Source organism: Syngnathus typhle, linkage group LG8, assembly GCF_033458585.1.
Source record: "Syngnathus typhle isolate RoL2023-S1 ecotype Sweden linkage group LG8, RoL_Styp_1.0, whole genome shotgun sequence".
Taxonomy (NCBI): domain Eukaryota; kingdom Metazoa; phylum Chordata; class Actinopteri; order Syngnathiformes; family Syngnathidae; genus Syngnathus; species Syngnathus typhle.
The window spans coordinates 5,536,840-5,564,673 of NC_083745.1; the positions used below are offsets into that span (position 1 = coordinate 5,536,840).

The following is a 27,834-nucleotide window of genomic DNA, read 5'->3' on the forward strand; positions in this document are numbered from 1 at the left end:
AGGTTAGGGAGAAAAAACTATTTGAAAAGAAAAATAAAGCTAAATCTACAAGCTGGAGCGAAAATTCCTACATTGTTCTTAATTTTTTTTTTTATTTATTCTTTTGGTAACTAGTCATTGCTGTAAACAAACACATTGTTCAAACTCAGATGACTCAGTTATGTGTAGCAGTACTTAAGTAATTATGTAAATCTTGGTTTCGGGTTGTAATTTTCCATTAAAAAGTACCCTAATTACCACTGTCTGGTTTGGATCGGCCACCAAACAAGACAAGCACAGACTGCGACGGACAATCGGGACTGCGGAAAAGATAATCGGGACCAACCTCCCGTCTATCCACTGTTTTTGCCACTTAAATGTTGTTAGCAACCTGAATGGTGTTAGTCACTTAATTTTGTACTGAGACTGAGATCAACCGGAATCAAATTCCTTCTTTGGCATGCACAAAGTTGGCCAATAAAGTTGAGTTGGTTTCATTGACAATAATTTAGCAAAACAGGAAACAGGGATTTGGGATCTGGCCCAACATGCTGAGGCAAGAACGCAATTATAACCATAAAATAATGACAAGCTAATTTGTCAGCTTAATTTGAGTTTATTACGAGGTCGAAAGTGTTTTATGTGGGCTGTTTTGAAATCATAGGCCTACGAGTTTGGCTGTTTTGCAACACGTCAGCTGCTCAACAATCAACTGAACCCAATCAGCTTAAGTTATTTAGCGATTTCAAAGCGACAAATCATAGATTGTGTTTTGCCGAATGAACGAGTTAACAATGAGAATATATTTGCGGCTGAGAGACGTTTGTGATTCATGAGCCAATTTGGTATTTGGGAACATTGACACAATGTGGTTGTATGCACAAACACAAATGTAGAAGAAAAAAAAAAGATTGGAGGTAGAATTAAGTCCTGTGAAGTCTTTGAAAGTAATTTCAACAGTGGGCAGGCATAACTAGACATTAAATGATGCACAAAAGCAGTACATTGGTTTGTATTAGGACAACAAAATATTTGTACTTTTGTGCACTAAGAATAGGTAAACCCTTAGATTAGGGGTGTCAAACTCATTTTTTTCGAGGGCCGCATTGTAGTCATAGCTTCTTTCGGAGGGCCATTATGTCTGTCAACCCAAATAACTGTATGAGCACCTCATATTATATACAGTAAAAGCTACAAAACAAACTCAAATCAGACAAGTAAAAACTGGACAAATATTTAAAAAAAAAAAAGATATTAAAAGTGAAGACAATTTGCAATTCTAGTAATGACACACGAATTTGATGCACAATTTGTCTTCGCGGGCCACATAAAATGCTATGGCGGGCCGTATCTGGCTCCCGGGTCTTGAGTTTGACACGTACTAAAAAAAAATATCTTTTCAAATTCCAGGTATTCCTCAATAAAATATGTTTTTGACATAATAGCATTTAAATTTTTAACTTACCTGTTATACATTGTAAGAAATTGTATTACTACCCCAAGCTTCCATAAGTGGGTCGAAAATGACCTGCATGCATTCTCTATGTAGGTGACAACACCTACATTAGTAAACGTTACAAGGCATTAGCATTTGTATTTGGAAAAATAACATTTATTCACAGAACAGATACCAAAGGATGGAACTGAGTGAGACACAGTGAGGGTGCAGGAAAAACTCACCAAGTTTACACGTGCAGGTTAAATATTCCCAAATAGTGCCTCTCCACAATGGAGTCACATTTCTGACAGTCTCCTCAAAAGGGAAAACAGCAATTTACAGCTTTAGTGATCACAGCTCCAGCGTCGTGGGCACATTTGGAAAAATCAAGCAGTTGAACCTACCGTGATAAAATTCAGATTTATAGCTGACTCGATTCACATTCTTCATTGTTGCTGTTGGGATATTTGAGTCAGTGGTATTGGTTGGAGGGAAATTGCATGGGAAATAAGGGAGCCATTTTAATTTTTCAAGTCCTTTAGATGACAAAATTCACAGGGGTCTGCCAAGTGAGGGAGTGATCTGATAAAACAAAATCAATTTCCGTTGTATCGTGTGTTCCATGGGACCAGCATGTCCATGTTGGCCTCTGTCCAAGTAAAAAAAAAAAAAAAAAAAAAACTTATTTTTATAAGACGTGACTGTTAGACAATCAAAGTGAAGGCAACCAATGCCTTAAAACACTAAATGTTTGTTCACGTTGTTCTCTTGGGAGCAGTTTGAGGAAGAAAAGCAGAAAGGAAGTTACTAACATTTTATCTTTCATATAATCCATAAAATTGTGGTGACTTTCAACAGAAGCAACCAAAAACTGTCAAAGGGAACTTTTCCAGGAACTGTTATAAAACAATTTATTTATTATTTTAAGAAAAAAAACTCACTGCCATATGAGTGCGCACATTCTCTGGTGTGCATGTTTGTGAATATTGTCTATTTTCAGCAGGCAGAAGCATCAGAGGTTTAAAAACAAATGTTGGCAGGATTTTGGCGGTATCTTGTCATTGAGGTGTGAAGATCATATGTTGTGGGGTGAGGCGGACTAATGTCCCACAAACCCGCCCTTGATCTGCTCGGGTCCTCAAGCTTCCTCCTGCTCAGGGAAATTGAGGATCTTGCGATGTGCTTGCCGCATGTACTGCTGCTGTTTGAAGTACACTTTGAACGACCCCTTGATGGCAACAAAGGCGATTCCTCCCTGCGAAGCCAATGGGTGAAGCACATGGTTATAGAAATGGTATTTTGTGTTCGATATTGGTGGCTCCACCCACCAGGATGGTCCTTTGTAGGTTGGAGTTGACGCTGCTGAACATCAGCTTGCCCACAATGGTGGCAATGGTGGGGAACACCAGCGCGCCGCACAGGATGCGGGTGGCCGAGACGTGATCGGCCAAGGGACTCGCCTCGGCCGGGATCCGAGGGACCGGGCAGCCGATCCCTGTGGAGATAAAGCGCCGTATAAGTCTTCAACAATTTTTTGGGGTAGATGCTAGTAGATAGCTGTGCACGGTAACCGGGAAAGATGCTGTTGAGGATCTGCAGTTTGTTGGAGTATTTCCTCCATAAACGCAGGACGTAATCCTCCCAGCGGATCATCTTGCCGAGGATCAACATGACAGGGATTGTGGGCAGGCCGATGAGAAGGAAGAGAGGATCGGCTCGCTCCATGACATCCAGACCCTCCTTGTGGCCCACCACCTGCGCATAAGACAGATTCCTATATTGACTGTTAAGTCGCGATTGTTTTAAGTGACGAATAAAAGCGATACAATTTGTGCTGGAGAGCAGTAGTAACCAGAAGGTGCCCTCAGTGGTCAAACCTGCATGACGGTGACGGCGCCATATGTGACTGCGGTCCAGTATATGGATCCCACCATGATGCCGGCTGCAGCGAAGGGACCGGCCTTGGAGATGACTCGATCGGCCAGGTCCAGTACGTAGACCACGGGCCCTGATGGGAGAGAAAAAAATTCAATCAGGAGCACAGTAGAATTGGATCAAATGCAAAACCGACTGTCACCAGGGAAATGAATAAACGTATTGGCACCAAATGGCCCGTTTGAAGTGAACGTGACCCCTTTTTTTTTTTTAACTGCACCTGTGTTAACATTTCATTCCAGACTGATATCACAATGCTTGAGTACAGTTATTAGTGTGAAGGTGAAGACCTTCACACTATTGTTTTACAGTTACTATGATGACAGAGTATAATTCCCTTCCGTTTATCTGAGGTCTACCCTACCAGAACGAGATCTAATCGAGTCGGTCTTTAATGAGCCGCCCACAGGACAGGAGATTCCAAGCATTCCATTACACGTACTGAGTTTTCCGTTTGTCACACAATTAAAAAATTTAAAAAAGGTGTGGTAAGTGCTTCAACGGTACATGCGTGTTTGTCGGACTGTTACAGAAGAGTAATGACGCCATGCTCAGAGTGACTGCAAAGGAGAAGCATCCGAGCACTCGTTGTCCTCTGAGCAACGTTGACGGGCTTGTTTTTTGGCGGAGTGCTGATGGGAGTGTTGCCGCAAACTACGCATCGAGCCGTTTCCATCGTTGCGCCATGTTTCTCAGACAATAAACAAAAGCTGGGTCAAGAAAAAAGCTGATATGTTGCTGTGAGGTTTCACAGCGGGGGGGACTTTGTGGAAACGAGACGAGCGAACCCCGAGAGGATGATCGCCCGAGCTTTCGTTAGCTCCATCCTCCAAATTGAAAGCTGTGAAATTACTCTCAATATGACTTGACAGTAAACACTGCAGGAGTAAAATGATCTTTGAAAAATATGAACCTCTCTGGGCCCATCTTCTGCTTCGAATGTGACTCAAGAAACCACCAAGCATTTAAAGGAAACAACCAATCCAAGATGAAAAAGAGACAAATCATTTGTCACGCACTTGCAGGCACACCCGTAACTGGCACACCCTGGCGGCCTCGTGCTTTCTGTTTCCTTTAGGAGCTTTGCGGAAACTATGGCCGAAAAAACAGCCCTGGGTGAGGAGGTCAACAACTTGGCGTGAGACTCGCAAACAATTAGGCTACATTGAAATCTTGCACGTTGTTTCAACACTGCAAACTTCCCCTTTGTAAAGTTAAGCATTCTATTAACATGTTTGAAAAAGAATAATAGACTTTGAAAATGGCAACATTTCCGGACTATAAGATGCTACTTTTAGCACAAGCTTTGAACCTTGCGATTTTGTTTCGGTAATACAGATGAGAACATTGCGTTCAAAACACCTGTGAAATGGTGTGTCGGATCTGGTGAATTTCAAAATATTTCTTCTTTTAAATCACAAAAACATCAAATGCTGGCTGAAAGGAGTCAAGTGAGGTGCAGTAATGTCTCAAGTAATATTGTCGCGCTGTTATGCTGTACAAGATTAGGCGTGACACCTAAGGTGTATTTGATGTCAACATTTTGGATGAACTTCTGACAAGTTATCACGTGTTCAAGAGCTCATATAATATAATATTCTCAGTTACATACAACTGACAGTTAATCAATCTTGGAATTCATTTTTGCGGAACTTAACACCTTGGAACAACATTGGCAGTGTTAATAGCGGCAGAGTGGTAATCATGAGCTCCTCAGAGACTGCAGCAGCAATTAATTCTGACAATTGCAGAAACACTTTCATCTTAAAATAGCTCGCTTTCTGGCTCACCGCAAAAAAACATTGGTTTGACGCCAGGCGTCATTCTCACGTCGGGGCGTCTTTGAAGACACAATTCAAGTGGCTAATTGACGATTAGTCACGTGTGTGCACGCACGATAGATGTCTCTTTAGGGCAAAATATGATCACAAATGCACCCTTGTAAATGTGATTACTGTAAATTTTGGACCAGAAAAACAATTCTGACAAGTTTAGTTCGCTTATACAGGCTAAACATTATGGCAACATCCCAAATGTTCATCCAATCCTGTAGCTCCTTTCACTCCAAAATGCAACTTACCCAGTTTGGGAAACACTATGAGGTACTCTGCGTTACACTGCGGACAGGCCACGCGTGCTGTGCTATTGCCCCGTTGCTTCTCATCCACCCATCGCTGTAAGCAGGCCTGGTGGACCCACTTGGTGGAACCCCGGCAACGGCATGGACGCACCCACTCGGCTGTGCGGTCATCTTCGTCTGTTGCGAAGCATACCCAGCAACTCCTGAAACGTAGACATGACGACAGGTCTGAGGATAACAAACAAAACAATCTGGAATGTAAGACAGAAGTGAAATGTTAATGGTGCATTTATAATCTTCCAGTCAGTGTATTTACAATGCGGATTCATGATATCGCATAGAGGTATGATAGGGAGAACTAAGGGGATAATCTGTCACCATCTAGTTTGGTGATGGCCACTTTGAAAAGAAAAGTGAAGCTCGAGCTGTAACCCAGCAGCTGAAAAAGTTGTCAATACAAAACACAGCACTCTCCCACAGACTCATTCAAGGTAATCCAGCCTCGCAGTCGGACAGGATTTAATAAACCACAGCCGAAATGCAATCCTACATGCGAAACTTGAAACTGTAGCTCGCCCTTTTGCCTCTAACGGGCTAAGAGAACGCTAAGAAGAGTAAAAAGTGCGAAGTAGTGTCAGTCTCCCTGCATTAAATCTAAACTATATTTACATTAAAAAGAGCTGACAATTCTATTATTCACAGGACAGGGTAGGCACCCACACTGGCAGTGGCTCTTGATTCAATTTTGACATTGCTGAGTGCCATTGAAAGCTGAAGTACCAGTGTTAACCACAGGATGGCAGACTCACTCACCAGCATCTTCAAGCTGAATTTGTGAAGAAGAGGGTGTCATGGCCTCTTTCAAAACATACACTAACAGCTGGGGTTACCTGCATTGACAGTTTGAAGTGCATGACGATTTAGTACATTTGTGTCCTCCAAAACCAAGGATTCGAATGACATACTGGAAAAATCATGGATGTACAATATTAAAATCTTTACAGTTTTTTCTTCTTTCTGAAAATATACACAAAAAAAATGTAACTTTGTTTTGCTGTTTCTTTGAATGGGAAGATGAGCAATGGATGTTTTCTATAAGCGTCTGAAAATTTAAATACATGAAGATACTCTTCTGTACATTGGTCAAATAAAAACAGTCCTTTTGTCCCCATCAAAAAATATATATTTTTTACCATCACATGGCTATTAAATAGTCACACATGGCAAAAATGATGCAACCACCAGCAGGGTAGAGTCATATTGCCCTTCATCTGGCCGAGCTCAGGAGAAATGAAACTAAAGACAAGCAACAGGAAGAGGGGTGATGAAGCAGAAAGAGACTGTGGTGAGAATGTCACATGCTGTTAATGTCAGCTGTGTCTCTCTCTTTATTTCCTCTGGTGTCTTTAACACAGCTAGCTGTCTGCATGGGATCAGCTAAGGGTACCCCACCGAGCAGACATATGAAGGGGGCAAGAGTTTTTTGTCACATGTCCTAAATAGCCAGTCCTTGCCTAAAATAGTTCCTTCAATATTGCTGATAGCCTCTTAGCATCTTCCCTGACCATTTTTCTTCTGGTCTTTTCATCAATCTTGAAACGATGTCACTGGGGTGCGATATATACTTGAGGATGACTGACTTCACTGATTGGACCAACAATGTATTCCTCACCAACTAGTTGTGAAAAACTTACTCGCAAGAATGACCTGACTGCCCGAGCCAGCCCCAGATAAGAGCTGGCGGCCTTATATTTGCAAGTGATAGTGGAAAGTTATACAACCGTGTGAAAGAAAGGGAACACAATGTACAACTTCTTGCCATCACCTTTTCAGACATGACCAGGGTCATTGGCGTGTACATATACGCCTGCTACTGGTACGTTTAATAGGAATTTCCTTTGAGTGTGTGTTTGTAATGATTCGCAAACAAATGACGTCACATGATGCCCATTCATTCACGCTTTAATCATAGGCATATATAGGATTACACTGCATATTACCTTTGACACGATGACAATTAAATTTTCTTATAAAATATGAGTTATTTTGGTGGCCATTTTTTCAACGCGAAAGTAAAACCCCACCTCTACATGTTCTCAGTAGATTAAAGGTGCGTTGAGTGACCACTCACACGACGCATTCAATGCAGCAAACAGTGACAATGAGCACACTGCAAGTTGGTGAGTGGCAACATTTTAGGATTTGTTCAACACACCAAAAGCAGAATAGTCGCTCAAATTGCAGGGACAGCTGTTTGGAAAAACTGGGCGTGTGTTTAGTCTGCACGGGAGGTACAGGATGCTTTTTCACTTTGTGACATCACAATGTGAGGATACGATCATTTTCTCAGATCAGGCAGGGGTGGTGCTTAGAAGGGAGAAAAAAGCACAATGCTCCAACATAAATGGATGGAGGAAAACACTTTGGGGAGGGGTTGTTGAGGAATTAGTCTTTTAATTTTAAAAATTGGTTTAGCATGATATACAGTAGCTCTTTTAAAATCCGTAGGGCCGTAGCTCCCAAACCCAATCTCTGATTGCCCTAAAATTCAAAACGTTCAAACCCATACGAATAATTACCTGATAACTGTCTAGAGTAAACTGTTGTGATTTTCTGCAACATATCATGGTGCGTAACGTCCATTAGTATGCTAGCCATACACTCACCTGTCCAGATTCTGCTGCAGGACCACCGTATCTACGTCCGCCATTATCAAGAGGAGAAGTGTGTCGTCTAGACGCCGTGTTTGAACAACCGATGACTTGATTTAAAGACAGACATAAAAAACAAAAGGGCCGTTAAATCACGGACACCAAGAACTAGCGCTAGCTAAACAAGCTAGTGGCTACGAAGGCCTTTGTGTTGACGCGAGTCGCCAACTACTAAGCTATTATTGTGCAAATATCTATTCATTCGTAGTCATTGCGCGCTATCGATCTCTTTTGTGCACTCTGCACATTACCACAAATATCAGCATTTTGGCTAAGGTCTAGTAGTCTGTCACTCTTTACCACATTGTTGTAACAGCTTGACTTCAATCCGATGGCAGGAGGTTGTGATGCAGCGCACGGCCATGCGTGATTACGTCATCAAAACAAGGTCGTGCTCTCGGGAAATGTAGTTTAATTACGCTTCTGTCAAACTACTCTTATTGTAGTGGAGCCATTTAGGAATAAGGCTGAATTAGTTTGTCAGCTGCTTTGTCGCATTTTTATAATCATAAATCATAATCACAAAATACCCATATATAAGATATACGTATAATATAATTACACAATAATTACGTTTTTTAAGTTGTGTTGCTTTCCATATGTTTTGAAAACACACGAGAAAGTTATTTTATTGTGTCTTAATCTCCACATTCAACATTGCTACTCACAATAAGGGGACTAAAATTGTTGTTCATATTTCCATAAACTCTAACTCCCACGATCCTCTGCGGCATCATCCATGCGCCGCAGTCAATCAGCTGTTGAGGCAACTGCTGACTTCCTCGGAACAAGGGTTGCTCGTTTGTCATTTCTAAACCTTGACGAGGAAAAACAGAAATATATTCACTCTCCGAGTCCCCAAAGGGTGAACAATCAAGGTAACTTGGCGATAGTCTGACAGACTGCTGTGGTGCATGCTGCTTGTGTCGTTTTGCGTGACACATATGGATCAAAGGGGGATTTCAAGGCAAGGCATGCCCATAAAATGTATCGCACGTCTGTGTGCGAAATGCTGTTTGTAAAGTCATGTGGCAATGCGTCTTAAAAGGGTGAGGATAGCTGTTCTGTTCTGATGACCTTGGAAGCGCACCTCTTGGGTGGAAATCGCGGATTAACTCCTGGGTTGTGTGCAATGCAGGTTGTTGCGATTATTTTCAAATCCATAGCTGTCACACATCTAAAATCAAATGGATTTGATAGTTTTCAATGTCTCCGCGGTTGGATGTTTATGCAATAAGGCTGCCAAATGTGTAATGACTACAAACACCGCATGACTTAACATTTGCTGCTCCCTATTAGCGTTTGGCGGACCACAGTTGAATGTGTTTTCATGCGTTTAGATTTGTTTTGAACCCCAAAATATGAATGCAAATTGGGATGGTGATAACTGCTGGCCATGCCATTTGCGTTTCACGAATAGAAATTGTTTCACTGAAATGGGAAATGGCGTACGTACTTGTCACAGGGCTAAACCGCAGTACAATATCAGGGTTGAACACAACATTTCATCTTTATCACTGCGGACCTCCACCAGTGCGCTATAGCTGAATAAAAAGCCTTTCGACGTACTCACACCGTGTCTAGATATTCAGAGCACACAACCGGATATGCGCATTAATAAAGAATTCCAGGCGCGTCACGGTGCAGCATTTAGGATGGTCGGTTCATTGATAGTTTAATAACAGACCCTATAGGATCCTTTCTCCTTACGGGAGGACAGCTGTATTTACTGACGTATGCAAATGAGCACAGGGGCGGTCCTATATCCCCACGCACAATTCCGTTTCACATTGCAGTTTAGAGTTTCCTGCGTGGAAGGGGAACCGCAACGTGGCGAAATCGGAGAACTATCTCCACGTATATGCTCTGTGCAATTCGTGGCATCTATGAATACATATGCCATTGGGAAGTATTCGATGAAATGAGTGATTACCAAATGGGCTTTGCACTTGCATGGTCCTACTAGAGTCAGATCCACGTTGGAGTTGCTCCACTTGGACAGACCCGACAGTTGCTGTGTGCTTGGCTGAAATATAACAATTACACGTTCAATCCATCTGTTTTGCAGCTCTTCAAAACATGCAGGATGATTTACTGATGGACAAAAACGCAGCCCAGGCTCACCATCAGCAAGGTCCGACGCAAATAGACCCTCCTCCTTCCTCCAGTACCCCCCCGACCTCGTCATTGGAGCCCTCGTCCTCATCATCGGGGTCTGAGAGTCCGTCGACCGGGAACAGCAGCACGGCGGACAAAGTGTCGATGGAGTCCCCAATCCTGCCAGGGCTGAACTTCCACCAGCAGCCACAGGAGACCGATCCTATTTCCTCCCCGCCCTCCTCCTTCGGGAGCACTTGGTCCACTGGGAACACCAACGTCGTGGACGAAAGCTTTTTCCAGGGAATACCCTCCGCGAACGGGACGATGCTGTTCCAGAATTTCCCCCACCACGTCAACACGGTCTTCGGTGGTAATTTCTCCCCGCAGATGGGACTCGCCCCTCAGTCTCAACAGCATCAACAACCGGCGCAGCAGCAGCCTCAGCAGAGAAGATCACCCCTCAGCCCCAACCAAGGCCCCTTCCTCCAGAGAAACGCTTATCAGACCATCATGAACGCAGCTAAAGGGTCTTCTTCTTCTTCTTCAGTATCGTCACCGGCATGGAATAACCACCAAAACATGGGGTGGAGCACCGGCTCCAACCACCCTTGGAGTGGTTTACAGGCAGGCAGGGACCCACGCAGAGCAGGGGGTGTTGGAGTCCCCTCTCCCGTGAGCCCAATTTCCCCCGTGAAAAAAAATTACGGCAGCAATGTTATTGCACCGCCAAGATTTCCAAGATCTGGTCCCCTCGCTCCCAAAGCCTGGAATGAGGACGGTGCCTTCAGGACTGAAAGCAATATTCTACCTATACAGGTAAACACACTCCCTTGCAAAGGAAATGGGTTATTTAGTCTCCGATTTATTATTCTCCGTTGAAAATTAGTATCCTGCCTCAAAATCAAAGAAATGGAGCTATTTTGGAACTACACGTAGTATTGCGATATGCGTCTTGAATATTGCCGTATCGATACGATTGGAATATTTAACATGTGCCTTAAGTAATGACATATTTACTAGCTAATGAAAGGGAATAGATTTGTGTAGATACTGTACACATCTTCCACAGGCTTCATCTATGTTTACTTGTATGAACAGCCTCAAGACTGTTTCAGAGGGGCACCTTTCTCTGCTCGCCATATCCAATTGCAAGTAGACTAGTTGCTAATACTGACTTGCTTTTCACACATGTCCGCCCCCCCCCCCCCCACACACACACACACTTAGTTTATTTATGCTGACTGCAAAATATATCTCTTTACTTAAATCTAAATCTAAACATGGATACATTTTTGGAAGATTATGTCGGCGTTGTAATGATTAATGATTACATATTGCGTGTGGATGAAACGCAACTCACGGATGGCAGTGCGGGATTAAACGTTCACTCCCTAAGAGATGCTTTCACTGTCATTTAATCCTTCTCAGGCCCAACAACACAATCCGAAGTGATACTGCGGACTTGTCTAATAAGACCATTGTACGTGTTTTATATAACCAATGAATGACTTTGGCATCAGTCTTAAGTAAAACGAATTGAAAATGAGTCACAAACACTGGAGGGAAAATGCACTGTCATCCGCCGTATTTGCCCTTGGGTTTCTCGGTAACATCGTCCTAGTTACATAATCAACATGTCACAGTTACCCCGAAGCTACGCTGATGCTTGATGCCGTTTGATTTTGCCTGTGTTTATTTGTACCTTTCATTCCCTGCTCAACCGGCTTCTTTCTAAAATCCCGTCCGATATCAAGATATGATTTGTCTTGACGCAAGGCTTAGTGGCTGTGTCCGTGTTGAGTGAATTACCTTTGCGTGTGAAACAAGTCCAAATCTTAAGATATGTGAGCCGCATTATCAGTTGCACTCACCTACTCACACTAACCAACACAGTATTTTCCTAGAAAGCCTTCGGGGGGCCTCACTGATGTCATCCCAGCCACAGCTCACACTTAAGTGCTTAACAATTCCAACCATAATTGGAGGGGAGTTATCACCACGATGCAAGGTCAGGGTGCCCCATGTCATCTGGTTTGTTGACTGAAGTGAAACTCGGGCAAATTGCTGAGCCAAGCAGCAGGCGCAATGTCACGTGGGGAGCTCATGACACGGCAGGTGTGCCTGTTGAGGTCGGAGATCTCACGAAGGGCCATCTTTTCCAGACTGTGTCTTTTTGAAGTGTCTGAACGATTTCCCCCAGTACAGATTTCTGACCACTGCACGTTTAGTTTTGAATGAACGCGGCCACCCTAAAGATAAAGGGAAATCATGGAATATGGAGTTTTCCCTCAAATGTGTGATTGTAAGTGAAACGTGAATGATTAAGCACACTTTAAATTTGAGAAGGCATTGCACCAGCGGTCCCCAACCTTTGCACAAAAAGCTTTTTTCAGGTAGACATATTTTGAAGGATAGCTATAGAAACAAATTAAATAAAATTTATTTATTTATTTAAAACATCTTGATATTGAGGGAAGACTCTCGGGTCCTTACGTTACATTAAAAGTAAAATCTTTGGCTCTATTTAGGTCACTGGACCAGATTGACTTCGCCCCCTACAGTGCGCATCCATACTGATCACCCAGGAAGGGGAGCGCACGGAAACTAAAAGCTCAGCATTTGACGTATTTAGCGTTTGTACCAAGTGGGCAGATTTTTATCTGCGTGGTGCTGTCGGGTCCACAGTGCGGGTGAATGACGCTTTTGAATGCTCAGCCTAAAGCGTAACAATAGTGTTGGTGTGCAAACAATGCTGCTTGATTTTGGGCTGCCAAGCCTGGAGCGAGACACTCTCAGGCCTCACCTTTGGCACACATGTCACTCCAATGCATTCGGTCACCAGCGTTTGATCAGCTGGCAGTGATTGGATTGACCTTGAGCCATTCACTAGTATTGATTGTTGTTCTGGTTTGCAAGGGGGAGGGGTCAATGTGCCTCACATGTCCAGAAAAAAAACAAAAAACTTTATATTTTTCTTTCATCACAAGGACAGAATATGCAGCACATGATTAGTCATCTGTGCTAACTAAAGACCAGAATAAATCCCTGTGTGACCCATGACCACTAGAGCAACTTTCCACTGAGGGCAGCTTCAGAGCCTTCTCTGTTATGTAGAACAAGTCAAATATTTCGATTCGTTTCATTCCGGTCAGAACACGTTGGTATTTGAACAAAAGATGCAAGGTATAAATAAATAAGATATGTTATTGCTGGTACTTTGATCTGTTCTATGTTCATTTTGTGTTTTGCAAAGTACCGCTGCAGATTATGACCCCTGTTCTCTCTCTCTCTCTCTCTCTCTCTCTCTCTTTTTGGTTGTGGTTGTTTTTTGTTTTTATGTTGTAGGACGCATTTAACTTTCACTCTTTGGGGAATGCCTTTATGGATGCGATAAGGGCTGACCATGACAAAGGTAAAACTCACCCACTCGCCATTTAGGCCCACTGATGAATGTTGATATTTTGTGAAGAAATCATTTTGCAGGGATAATATTCATATGTCGCTGCTTTTACTCTATGTAAAAAAAATAAATGTAAAAAATAAAAGTATTCTTTTTAAATAAATTTAAAAAAATAATAATAATTTTTTATCACTCTTGAGATGCCAAACATTTCTCATTGATCCAATCGTATGCTATTTTTGGCCTTTAGCTGTTAAGTATTGATTCCAGGCTTTGTTTTTGTTATTGACTGGACATTGCCAGCAAGTATAAAACATCAGAAGCAGAGGGAGAACAAATAATACTGCTGCTGTTTGACTTTCAACACTGTTGACAAAAGCATCGGTCTGTCGATATAAGCTAACACACGAGGACTTTATCGGGAGCAAAACAGGCCTCGCAGGCACAACACAAGTCAAAAGAGTCGTAGCCACCAGAAGCCTATTTACAAACTGTCAAACCGGGAACGATGCACTACTCTTATGCCTCGTTGCTTCATTTGGGTCAAGTGTGAGCAGACTGTGCCAGATTAACTTTGCCACGTGGCCACTCTGTACATAAGGTAATCCAGAATTGTCCACACATGGGGGAAAGTAAGTCGACGGGATTGGAAGAGGGGTGGTGCTAAATTAAGGTGAGGTGAAAGGTCAATATTAGCTTTGCCTGACATGCCGGACTTGACCTCATAAACTTTTAGCACGTTACACTGAGATGATGGCAACAGTAGAGGATGGCCCTGTACTTTAAACACCATTTAATGACTACATATAAGATAAGATGATGGCTGTGTTAAAGGTGAGATTGCAACTAATGTCCAATAAATCCTGTCAGGGTGATTGTTTTGCGTTAGGACGGCAAATTCACAGCTCGTGCAGTCATGACCGGGCTAATCCCTCCCAGGCAGCAAAACAAGTTTACTTGTCTTGTTTTGATAATGAATAAAGTGTTTGTTTGTCCGAAGCGAATTGAAAGCGTTATATGCAATAAAAAATAAAAAAAGTTCTCCCAGCCTAATGCCAGCTTTGAAAGACATGCCGTAATTTTATTTTGGTTACTTTTGACCCAATGGTTATTTTGAATTTTGTTTTCCATGGAAACAAACTTTCTGTTCTCTGTTGTGTAGCTGTAATAATTTTCATGATGTTGTTGGTGCAAGTGTGCATGGGTGGGTGGGGGGATGCGGGGTGAGTAGGTCATGCTGACAAATGTGGAAGGAAAATAACTCGGTCTTTCCAACCATGTCAGGTGCTTCTCACTGGGTATTGTTTTTCTTTTCTTTTTTCCACAGTACAGTATTCCATTAGGATTGAATTAACCAGGTCCAGCTCAACGCAATGCGGGTTAGGGGAGCAATGTGCATTTTTTTTTTCCCTTCCCATACTTAGACCTTTGCATCACTTTGGTTGACATTAATGTTTGACCTAAAAGGAAGTTCTTTTAAAAGCCAATCAAAGAAAGCGAGGTCTTGTATCCTAAATAGAAACACTTTACTGCTGTCCCGCTTAGCACTAGTTGAATTCTGTCTGTGAGGAAGCCGAACCAGAGCCGCCGTTCCAACTTGGGGGCCCCTCTGGGGTTTACACTCAACTTCTTGGGGGAAGCAGATGGCAGTCAGCCAGAGCTATTTTAACGTGTTAGGAAAGCAATGTCCTCAAAATTACTCATGGAAGATGGGCAAGCACATTCAAGGCCTTAATTGTCCAACATCTACATGCGTGAATACTAGCACAAAATTGTTCACTTGTGTTGTACAGAAATAACTTTTAACATGCTGTTTTGTTTGCACGACACCAACCTGTAACAAGCAGCTGGTCCGGCTCTCAAGAGCCATGTCACGTGAGGGTTAAATCCACAACAGCATCTTATCAGCCCTCTTTACCAGTGAGCTGGACTTGTATATTAAAGATATTCTATGAGTAATATTTATGTTGAAGCTATATTCTAACCGTGCGTTGAGTTAAAATGGTGTATTTCAATATAGTAGTAGGCAACCTTTGAAAGGGAAGGATAGATACCATCACTTGAAATGAGGTTCATGCCACGAGGAAACAATATTTTCTTCAGATAAGATATCTTATTTGATGTTTCTCGTGGGTTCAGAGTGTATGCTTGGAATGACCAAGATAATCAAAATGAGAATGTCTCACATTAAAGTGTTGACAGATAGATTGAGAGACAAAAGCTCTGCTGAGTTCTCAGCATTTTAGATTCCTTTGTGTGTGTGTGTGTGTTTCTTCATTTGTGTGCCGAAGATGTGACAACAAATAAATTTGTATTTTCTCCCGTTCACAAAATTTGTGTTCGTTTTATCCAATCTTTATGTGTAGTGTTGCTTTTCAACTACGGTCAATCGAAGCAGAAACGATTCAAGCAAATGGCGATCAAGCTGCTTTCGATTTTTGGTTCACGCCTATTTTTCTTTCCTAGGACGTATAGGCCTTAACTTCCATCGTCCTGGAGCCGAACACATAATGCCACTGAACAGTAAGTAACATTTCCTTGCGATGTCATTCTGCTTGAGTTTTTTTTTTTTTTCTCAGAGGGTTTTAAGCCTTAGCTAATGTGTGAAGTAATTGATGCCATGTTTGTACAGCACAAATACTGCATTTCTTCAGACAGGTGTGGCTTTATTTACTTAGTTGCAATGAAGATCTGGCATCTCTTTCAGGGAAGGCATCTATTTGCCGTAGGAAGGTGTAATTAGTGCAAATGCTTGTGTGTGGGTGGAGCAAAAACACTGATGATCATTGTTTGGTCAACAGAATTCTTCCGTTGGCGTTACAGTGGGAATGGAATGTGTACTTGGTTCACATTAGTAGAACTCTTTTTCTTCCTGTTTTCGGTAAATAATACGATGCGGTTACGATTGTTTCCTGATTAGGTTTCGGCATGACGAATCATGCTTTGCTTTAAAACTACCTATGTTGTTTATTTTATGATTACATATGTGTTATTAAATATCTAATATGAATAAGTACAAATAAATTCATGAAATCCAAAATGTAAGTTTTCCTTTTCAAAATAGTTCCCGTGGAGTATCTTTCCCAGCTTTTTCTCTCATACCTTCATGAATTCCTGGAAAGATTTTTTCAGGATCCTCCACAGCCACAGCCACAACTCGCCTCCTCTTCCTCTCGCAGTGAACTAACCACAGGACTTCTTTGTAGACTTGCTGGTTGGTTGTGGAGAATTTGTTGCGGTTTGCAATCTATCTGTCGTGACGCCAGTCTTGGAACATTTCTGACACACTTCGTGTGGAGTAGACCATGCCACTAAACATTTGGTGCACCTGCTTAGCCTTTATTTGGGGCTGGGTTTCTTGACACCATAAACCAAGGATGAACCTTCTAGCACAGTTGACCTGTGAATAGCATGACTATAAATAGCCCCGCATGTAAGACTATAATCTGTTGGTGCCTGGTCTACTAGCATGCTGATGACCAGCCAGGTGAAAAATCAGCATCCATATTTTTTATCCATTCAACCCCTTACATTTTTCCACATAGGAGAAGCCTTACTAATAAGAGCATTCATTAATTTTCAAGTGCTACAATACACTACAATTCTTTTCGTGATCGCGTGAGAGAGTGCGTCCTGGATTGATGTTAAACTCCTGTTTCATGGGAGTACGCTGAAGCAAGCACAGATCTGTCAGATCTTCCAAAGATGTCGCAACAAAAATGAGCTAGCTTTCTTCTATTCTTATAGTATCACTCATTTGCTTTGAGGAGTGCGGAATAAAGTGGCAGCGTCAGATTTAATAAAGGTGTCTGTAGCCAACTTATCACTTGTGGAAATCAGGACATAACAAACTCATCACGTCCAAAGAAATTTCATTTTGCCTCATGGCCCAAACTAAAAAATGGAGCTTCAACCCATTATTTATCTCCGTGCTGTAGTTGCTGTCTGTTTCCCTGGTTGCTAGGTGACTTTGTTACAGCCGAGGCTCAGGGAGAAAGGGCAATACTACAGACAGCCATTCCAAGTTTGGGGGGGGGGGGGGGGTATTGGAGAGTCAGAGTTTTTTTTTTTTTATGAAAACGTGAAGGAAACGAGCCAACATATTCTCTGAGAATAATCCTCACGCTTGCCCACGTTTGTAATGTAAAAAGCCAACTCTTTCCTCTCCTGCTGTTAGTATTTAATGAGACATATTGAATTTTGGAGTGGAAACCAGATAAACAAAATGTTATTAATCCTATGAGGGAAATTTTAAAAGCAGGGCATTAATGTGAGGGTCAGATTCTGTAGTGAAGTGAAGCACAACACTTGTTTAATTTTGTAACAACCCTGCAAGGACCGATTAGACAGGCCAGATGTTAGGCCCAGGTCTGCTCCACATGATAAAAGTAAAAGTTGGAGCTTTAACTATTTATTCAAGTGGAGGCTTGAGGCCACCAACTGTCCCATCCACTCAATACCCCGTGGGAACTTTCCACTCATCCACAGGTTTCCATTTCTAACCAGGGAGTAAATTATAATACTTCACTGAGGTCATGATAATGACTAACTTGCGCCACCTTAACCCGTGTATGTACTCAGCTTTATTGTCCTGTTCGTAAATAAACAAAAGGTTAGCAGCAACGTCAACAGTTGCTGGTTCATTAAACTTCGATGACAATGTCCACTTTTGCGTGATGCTAGGAAATATGTCAGCTATTTGCATGACTAAACCAGATTAAATGTCTGTTGTTGCTAAAGTCAATGGAGCAATTTGCAACGTGCAGTTAAAAAAATCCTCCTTTAGTTGAACAAGCTTAGGTGTGGCCCTCCGTGTTTTTCCTGTTACCTTAGCGATGTTTCTGGACCGATGTTATTTCCACAAAATGTCTCGTATCTCTCCCCTACCTGTGTTAATGTACCCCCTCACCTCCCACTGTGTCTCCTCTGTTTTTCTTTCCTTCACTTTCCTTACAAGCAGCTCGGAGCTTTGGCCGCAGAAGAGGTAATATGTAGATCTTACTCAAGGTTCCTGCTTGCTTTGCCCACTATTGTCTCTTGAGAGACGATTCATCTGTGTTGTCATTGATGAAATCACCCAAATGAATGCATTTTCACGAAATCAAAATGGGGTAAGAAAAAAGAAATGTTCATCAAAACCACGAGGGTTGACTCACCTTAGTAATTGGCATCCAGCTTTTGTAATACTATGTGATGAGAGTTCTTCCAAAGCGAATTTCTGAGAATTCCAAGAGTTGGAGATGATTCATTTGATTGCCAAATGAGTGATTCTAATATTGTTGAGTTTTTCAATCGTTTTTATGATTGTTATTTGTGAGCCAATAGCTTCTGCACTGTTACTTTGTTAACCCAATAAAGGCTGAATATAGTTGATTCCTCCAAACACACATCACATCCATACAAACATAGTAATTCAATATAAATGTGTTGTTTTTCCAATGCATCGTGACAGACTTTGTGTCACCAACTCCTCAGGAAGCAAATTTTATTTTTTGGCTGTGTTCAATGAACCACTCTACTAAGTAGAGAGCAATTGTCATAATAGGAAATGAGTTATAATAGTAAATGACTGTCATCCGGATAGGACTAATACGCTAAATATGTTTTACCCGGCATCGGGTTGGCTGGTTGTAGCCTGCCGCTGGAAAATGGAAGGATGATTTAACCTGCCAGGCAGTGCATTTTTTTTTTTTAGAAGCAATTCCATTTTCATCCCGCTCTGATGCTGGTCTTGTTTCTCCGTACATTGAATTGAGCTATGTAGGTACCAGGCTCAGCAGCTCAGCAGGCAATTAAACTTGTGGAAAGCAGCCAATAGATTCCCTTAAGCTAGTGGATTCCCTTAAACTTTTTTTTTTTTTTTGCTCATAATGGCCATCCATACATTACATAAAGCTGTTTCCACTTGGAAAAGGAAGTGTGCGGTGTAAAAACTAGTCCTGCCCCTTCAGTAGACATATGGTAAATTTAGAAAGAGTACATTGTTATTGTGGATTGGGCTTAGTGTTAAATATTAAATACATTTAGATATATTTACCCTGGCCTTTACATTTCGATATTTACTTGCAGAAGTTGTGGACCATGTGGAATATGTATTTGTACTGTCCCTGCATTGTCTGACCTCCTTTACTCAATCTTTGCCCTTCTCCTTGCCTTTCCTCTTCTGCAGGTCGTTCCTACCTTTTTCCCTTCGAAGATGCTTTCCTTGACAATGGCCACGGTGAGCTCTCTTTGACCCCAGGCCTCAACTCTCCAACCCGTTGTCAGAACGGAGAGAGGATGGAGCGCTACTCCCGCAAGGTTTTTGTCGGAGGCCTGCCCCCAGACATAGACGAAGGTAAATTGTTTTATTTTTATTATTACCACTCTCCCACCGCAGAACACGTATCATAATATAACTTTCATATGTATATAATGAGCCAAAACATTCATGACTTCATTATTTTACCAGATGAGATCACCAATAGTTTCCGTCGCTATGGACACCTGGTGGTGGACTGGCCCCACAAAGCTGAGAGCAAATCCTACTTCCCGCCGAAAGGTAACGTTAGTTTGTCCAAACAAACGCTGGATTTTCCCATCGCACATCACCATCATAGGGTGCCCTAAAATGTTCATGTTACCCAGAAATCATAGTTCATACTGAGAGAGCGTCACATTGTTTATCTGTGTAGCCCAGCGGCAGTAATCATACACCATGAGATTTCACACTAAGGGCTGTTTATTGGAATGGTTACCTCAGGCAGGAGAATGTTTTCCTCCACAACTTCATGAGCAACCCATGAGCTTCTGTCATTTAAGAGAAGCTATTAAGATGTTCTGGAAATAACTGGCGTTCCACATACACGTGGTAATACGCTACATCTGGAGGACCTCGTTTCTCAGTATTATTGTTTTCCTGAATTGGGAGGATTCCTTGGGCGTAGTCTTGACTCTACTAACGCCACACCCAGCAGCAAAACTATGACAACCTTTTCGGGGAATGAGCTGAGGAAGCTGTCATTTTAAAGGGGTATGGTCAAGTGTCTTAAAAAAAAAAAAAAGAAAAAAAAAATACGTTCATTTTTTTAATATTGCTCCAGAAAGCATAAAAAATATATCAAATTAAAATATACATATTTCTACCTTTATTGTATTTTTGCAAAATAACACACAATACCGTGATCTGCTTTCTGACTATTTAAATGTGAAACACTCAAATCACTTACTAATTAGCACTTGTCAGTTTCACTCATTGCTCATCAGTGTTTTCACAATTCTTTGTCTTATTTAATCCGTTTGTTGTGTTTTTCTCGTCAACTGTTGTCGCAGCAACCTGTTATCAGCCAGACCGGCTAATCTAAGTATTTTTAGCTGAGCACCAATGTGCCTGTTGATTGTGTCGACAGATATTTTATCCTCAAACAATGAAGTGGCATTAAATGGATTTATTCCGCGAATGCTTCTGATGTGCTCTGAATAATTTCTCGGGATGAAAAATGACACAAATGGAGGCCGGTCTTTGGTTTTCAGATGTCTGTGATGTCGTGGTAACCACAATGAAGTCTGGTCACTATGGTGATGGGAGGTACTTCTGCCCTATATCACGGTTGACGCTGCAAATGTTAAGGAGCTATTTAGGGCTGAGTGAACGAGGTGGCAAAATTGCCCGAGTGCTACAAAGCGCTACCGGCGGGCAAGATGACATCATACTTCTCTAAAGCTGCAACACTCTAAGACGATATATAGTCGTATCGAAATCCTTTTAGAAAAATAACTTTTTCAACATATTTGACTTTATTAATAGAATTGATTGTCTTTTTTCTTGCTACATACCAAAAGGGAAAAAACTGGAGGCTACTGTGAATTAGTGCAAGTCTTGGAAATGACAGCTCACATTAGAAAAAGAAAATGCTTGCAAACCACCATGACTCATTCCAGACTGTTTAGGCACCAATAGTTTTGAAACTGACCATTTATTTTATGTTTAAAAATAAAAAGTTTATACACCATCATGTAGCACTGTAGAAGTGCTTAAGGTTATCCGCTTACTTTCCATTCATGAATATGTATTCCATTGTTCATTGTGTGACTGGGTGACCGTGTAAAGCATTTAAGTAACTTGGGCTGAACATTTTGAGTCCATTTACTTTTCATTCTGGAGGATTTCCATTTTTTTTCCCACTTTGTATTTAATTTATTTGTCGTACATGTTTTTTTCTCTATTTCATCAGGCTTCTCTGAATTAAAACCTTTCTTGTTATGTTAAGATGATGCACACTATCACGTGATTTTGACTTTCTTTTCAAATCTGTTTCCTCTTTTCCAGGTTACGCCTTCCTGCTGTTCCAAGAGGAGACCTCTGTTCAGGCATTGATTGATGCCTGTATTGAGGAGGACGGCAAACTCTACCTGTGTGTATCCAGTCCCACTATCAAAGACAAACCGGTGAGCAGATAGCAGGAGTCATCCACATCTTTTCTTTATCCTCTGTGGAAAAACAACAATTAGCTTCAATGTGATTGGTTAGAATTTTTAAATTTGTAAATACAATTTTAACCAAATTCTTTCATTGAGCAAAAAGACCATTTCTTTTGGGGAAAAAAAATCCCTGCAATATTTTGATTTTATATTTTAACCGTGTGAAGCACTTTGAGAATCCTCTTTGTGCTGTATAAAGAAAAATGTATTTACTATAGTATTCCACCCCCCCCCCCCCAACAGGTCCAGATCCGTCCATGGAACCTGAGTGACAGCGACTTCGTCATGGATGGCTCCCAACCTTTGGACCCCCGCAAGACCATCTTTGTAGGGGGAGTGCCCCGTCCTCTACGTGCAGGTAGCTGATATAACGATTGGCACTAATATTACTTGCCTCTTTTAACACATACATGTACTATATATATATACATGGACCAAAATAATCAACCCTCTCTTTCTCTCACTCCAGTGGAGCTTGCTATGATCATGGATCGGTTGTACGGAGGCGTTTGCTACGCTGGCATCGACACCGACCCGGAGCTCAAGTATCCAAAAGGGGCCGGCCGCGTAGCCTTCTCCAATCAGCAGAGCTACATCGCCGCCATCAGCGCTCGCTTCGTTCAGCTGCAGCACAATGACATTGACAAAAGGGTACGTTCACCATGCCCCCTTTCGTCCGTCCTCACGAAAGACCACCGCTGAGGTTTTTGCTCTTATTGAACATTGTCTCACCCTCTCTGCCACACGTCCCATTGTTATTATGGTGCACGTTTCAGCTTGCTAAAATGAAAAAGCTCGCTTAGGCTGTCTCATCACTGCGGGCCAACACGTGTTTCCAGTTGCAGACACACACGATTGATTTAATTATAGTTCTCTATACATGTTGAGCCTCACGTGCTGCATATTTGGGCCACGCCAGCCAATAGCTGACGCATACATTGTGGCCGAACAAGACTGGTTGTCAGCCAGAATACTGGGCCTCTCTTTCGGGCGTGGCCCCACCTATTTTGTGTGGACAACAGTAGCCTACTGAGACACACCTCTGAAAGATGTGACTAACCCTTAAATCCACCTTAATTCTTCGGCCAACTATATTATTTTGAGTAATTCTATGCTTCACATTTCTCTCGCCAGACTTTGCGCCAGTACACAAAAATAAAGTCGATGAACTACTTACTGAGTAAGTATTGAGAGCAATAAAAGAAAGTGGGAAATATGACTTTATAGAGCAGGGGTGTCAAACTTATTTTTTTTCGCAGGCCGCATTGTAGTCATAGCTTCTTTCGGTGGGCCATTATGACTGTCAACCCAAATAAATGTATGAGCACCTTTTATTATATACAGTAAAAGCTACAAAACAAACTGGCAAATAACTCGTTTTCAAATCTGACGAGTAGAAACTGGTCAAATATTTAAAAAAAAAAAAAGATATTAAAAGTGAAGACAATTTGCAATTCTAGTAATGACATAAATTTGTCTTCGCGGGACACATAAAATGATTTGGCGGGCCGTATCTGGCCCGCGGGCCTTGAGTTTTTGTCCAAGGACTTTGTCTGTGTGAGTCATTTAAATGGTTTTGAAAGAGGCTGACACACAAGCTTTAAATTAAATGAGAAGGACTTTGTGGCCACACTCCCACAAGGTTTGCATCATCATTCCCACCTTGAGCGTCACCATGACGACCGAGCTCTCATTTCTTTTTCCCGGTCAAGCTCTTTGTAAAAAAAAAAAATCGAAATAAACAAATGGGAGCTGTACTGTATCAATGTGAAATTGAGGAGAATGTCTTCTGCTCTTCCCCTCAGGTGGAGGTGAAGCCGTATGTGCTTGACGATCAGATGTGTGATGAATGTCAGGGGGCGCGCTGCGGGGGCAAGTTCGCCCCCTTCTTCTGTGCCAACGTCACATGTTTGCAGTACTACTGCGAGTACTGCTGGGCCAGCATTCACTCGCGAGCCGGCCGAGAATTCCACAAGCCGCTCGTGAAGGAAGGAGGCGACCGTCCTCGACACGTGTCCTTCCGCTGGAGCTGAGTAGTGTGTCTGCCTGACCATCCCCAGATACATAAAAAAAAAAAAAAAATAGTCCTTCTATCCGTGAGCAGAGCATGACAAATAACACAAAGCATCCCATCTTCACACCCTCAGGCCCAACTCTTTGTATTGCCATCTAATGAAGCATTGTGAAACGTGAAAGCTTTGAATTTGCACTTTGGCATACCACACATGCACGCACACAGACACACAGGATGTAACTTCACACACTTGACTACTTTCAGCTCACTCTCTTCTTTGACGAAGTGACGAGGTCCTGCTGACCCCCTCCCCCACCCCACCCTCCATAGCCACGTGGAAGTGGGCCCATATGAATATTTAAAAGAAAAAAAAAGCTATTTTTAGTTTTCTACCTATCTAATCATGTGGATTATTTTTAATTTAATGTAAAAAGAGCATGCACTTATTTTCAAACACACACACACAGCCATACATTACACACATGTATACATGGATGTACTATAAATATACACAGTAGGTCCTTAGAGAAAACGAGTCACCAAAGTGTAGTCAAACTGGGCAAAATAAGAAACATTGCAAAATAAGGGCCCTGTAATGCCTTGAAAAGATGAAAACAACATTATAATCAATCAATGAATCCATAATCGTAAATATTAATACCTCATACACACAACCAGATTAGTTCACTGTTGATTTCTAGCGTTATTCTTCTAAATGTATTGCTGCTGAATTTTATGGTCAGATACCAGACGTACAAAGTGCAAAGAGAACACATCCACGGTGCATTCTTGACAAAAAAAAGATGGCTGCCATTGAAGCGCATGTTTATTTCAGGTAGCTGCATGCTATTGACTTTTTAATACTGCCCATGTTTGCACAGCACACTACAGATTCATCAAGAGGCAGTGAAGATTCAAAGCATCTCGATGCAACCTTAGTATCACAAATCCAATTCAGTGTAAAATAATATGACAAACCATCTCTGATAGGTGAAGTTTTTTTTTTTTTTTTGCAGTGATTGTTATAATTGTGCAATTTTTCTACCGTATCGAGTTAGGTCAGAGTATGCCTAGAACTGTGATTCGCTTTAGCTGTTGTTCATGTCCAACATTGTGAGTGAACTTTGGATAAAAAGGACAGCAACAATGTTGGATCCTATTGAGACGTCCCATAAGTCAACCAAAGAGTTTCTGACTCGATGACAGTCAGCTTAGCAGCTGTTGTCCTCCCTCCCACAAGGGAGCGCTGCGGTGTGTAGTGGATTCAGTGATAAGGAAAAACAGAAATGAAGCTACTGGATGCCACATGTTCTCGACACATTGGTAGAAGTAATACAGATGTGCAAATTAGGGGTATGACACTATTTACCCCCCCCCCCCCATTTATTTTGTCCTGCAAAGCTTGAAGTAACCAACCTGCTAACAGTCTATTTGTGTTTTGTATGAAAAGTTTATGGAGTGCAGTGATGGCAAATTACCTGTAGTTTTTGTTTCTTTGTTTTTGTTTTGAGCATTTTTGTGGACAATCCATAGCCTGTAAGGTTCTTGCGAGGTCACGCGTGTCCACTTTTGATTTTTCGTTGGGGTCCTTGATTGCGCCATGCCTCGAAGCTCATCATCTCTTTTAGTCACAATCTGTTTGTTTTCGTATGTTTTGTGCTGTCCACGAAAAAAAAAGATATATTTTTACTGATGAAAAGAAGACGAAAAGAAACTAGAGGTTGACCATCAGTCGTGTATTCCTGCGAAAGTGAATTTAATGACAATTTCTTCCCTGCAAAAGTGATTTTTGTGATAATTTCTTCCCACCCAGGCAGGTTTTTTGAGTTTGTTTCTCCTCTGCAGAATAGGTTTTTGTTATGCACTACTCTTTGTATTGTTTTCAAGTGTCCGCACTTGTTTTTGTTAAACAAGAAAAAAAAAGACGATATAAGTTTTCTTTCTGACTGACAAGATCTTTTGCAATACCTCACTTTTGAAATGTAATAGGAGACAAACTGATATTTTCTAAGTTCAGATGAAAAATTATATATATATGAATTTAATTCTTAAAGAGAAATTATTTAACAGATGGTTGCTTTTTTATTTGCTTTTATTTAAAAAAATATATTTTTGGGAGAAGACGGTTGAAGGAGTTAAAACTACAACCAATATAATATTGCGTCTGTGTGAGAGAGTACAGCCTAGTTTTGTGGTCACGTCTGAAATATTAAGGAAAAAAAAAAAACGTGTCCCCACTTTTTGTATCTTTATAATCACTTATTTAGTACTCTGCTGTCCACAGTTGTAAAAGAGGTTTTCTGTTTGCTTTTTTGAATACGTTTATTTTTAAAGTTTTTCTAAAATACATGTTCCAATTGTTTTTGTATTTCAGATTAAAAAAAAAATCCTGATATGTTAGCTTGGCCTCATTGAAAACGTGATGGTTGTATGAAAAAGCATGCTATGTTAACATCAAGCAGACAACTTGTCTGAAAGCCCCCAAGGTGCATCAAGACTGGTGGCCTTTTGCTCATGCAACACTTGAATTTGTCCCAATTTTTTTTCCACCCTTCCAAAGCTAAGAACCTCTTTGTTGTTACGTGCAATACTGTTTGTACTATTTGTAAAAAAAAAAGACCAAAAAAAAAATACAAAAAATGTGGCATAAATCTTTACTGCAAAATTATTTTAATTGTGATTCACAAGAATAATTTTCTACTGTGTATTTACCTACTACCTGCTAGTACCTTTCAGTAGTATGTAGCCTTTGTACTGAGAACATTATTGCTATTTTCAGTTTTCATTTCATTTTACATAATTTTTTTGGAAGAAAAAAAATGACTTAACATATTTCCATGTCTATTTTATATTTTTGCCTTCACTGGTTTATTTTTCAACCCATAAGATTTCTTGGGTGAGGCGTTCATATCTGGTCAATGTCATTTATATTATATTCATTTGTATTTTTACTTAATAAATTAATTTTGCGATGGTAATTATTTCAAATCTATTTGAATTATTCTCACTTTTTTTTATTTTTGAAGCTGGATTTAAAAAGAAAATTATGTCACGTGTGTCTGGATGCTAAAATGCTTAGCTCTGTGTGTTAATGTGAACATTATTTTGATAGAAATGGGCCTACAAATTGGCAAATAAAATTAAAAAAAAAGCTGAATTTACCATACACACTACTTGTATATCCTGTAGCAGCATGGCACACTTAACACAAGCACTCAAGCCGCTTCCCAATCACCAATTAGATCACATCTCCTTTGTCTAGTGTGACTGTGTGTGCATAAATATAGTGCTTAAGTGCATATTATACAGTATTTGTATTTGATCTCGGTTGGGCAGTGATTCAACCAGGGTGCTGCAACACACTGTAGCGTGTCACAAGGGATGCTGTAGGTGATAATCTCATTTGGCTCAAAATTATCAATGACAAATTATCTGTGTACATCTATGTCATCGACAGGCAAAAGCTACTATGAACCTGTGTATCTATCTACGTGCTACCATTAAGAATAATGACTTTCTGCGAGTGCGTATTAAACAAGGCCAGATTTCTCACTAAATAAATTAGTCAACTGAGATGAAATCATTTCAAGCTATATTTCATACTTTGTAATATTTTTGTTTGGTTTGTGATTTTCCTATGTAAAATGGGTGCCTTGACTCAATAAAGGTTGGGAGACACTGATCTAATGGTTGTTATCTCATTCATAATGAAATAAA

General features: G+C 41.1%; 3 protein-coding genes across 4 annotated transcripts in view; 1 reads left to right on the forward strand and 2 right to left on the reverse strand.

Annotated features, from left to right (window-relative positions):
* LOC133158736 (mucin-12-like) overlaps positions 1 to 27,834 on the reverse strand; it is a 102,201-nt gene that overhangs the window by 24,680 nt on the left and 49,687 nt on the right. The gene's annotated exons all lie outside the window — the stretch shown is intronic.
* Positions 1,570 to 8,546, reverse strand: marchf5 (membrane-associated ring finger (C3HC4) 5). 2 transcript variants are annotated; one of them, XM_061284539.1, is made up of 7 exons: positions 8,444 to 8,546; positions 8,099 to 8,193; positions 5,433 to 5,635; positions 3,295 to 3,425; positions 2,989 to 3,172; positions 2,746 to 2,912; positions 1,570 to 2,672 (listed from the first exon to the last, which is right to left on the reverse strand). In XM_061284539.1, the coding sequence occupies exons 2-7, from the start codon at positions 8,140 to 8,142 to the stop codon at positions 2,556 to 2,558; spliced, it is 846 nt and encodes a 281-aa protein (XP_061140523.1). In that variant the 5' UTR covers positions 8,143 to 8,193; positions 8,444 to 8,546; the 3' UTR covers positions 1,570 to 2,555. The 2 variants fall into 2 exon arrangements, with proteins under 2 accessions (XP_061140523.1, XP_061140522.1); XM_061284538.1 differs by having other exon boundaries at positions 8,395 to 8,496.
* cpeb3 (cytoplasmic polyadenylation element binding protein 3) lies at positions 8,859 to 27,799 on the forward strand. The gene is made up of 10 exons (XM_061284537.1): positions 8,859 to 9,021; positions 10,212 to 11,059; positions 13,589 to 13,655; positions 16,110 to 16,166; positions 19,813 to 19,980; positions 20,095 to 20,184; positions 21,952 to 22,070; positions 22,347 to 22,461; positions 22,573 to 22,754; positions 23,909 to 27,799. The coding sequence occupies exons 1-10, from the start codon at positions 8,883 to 8,885 to the stop codon at positions 24,134 to 24,136; spliced, it is 2,013 nt and encodes a 670-aa protein (XP_061140521.1). The 5' UTR covers positions 8,859 to 8,882; the 3' UTR covers positions 24,137 to 27,799.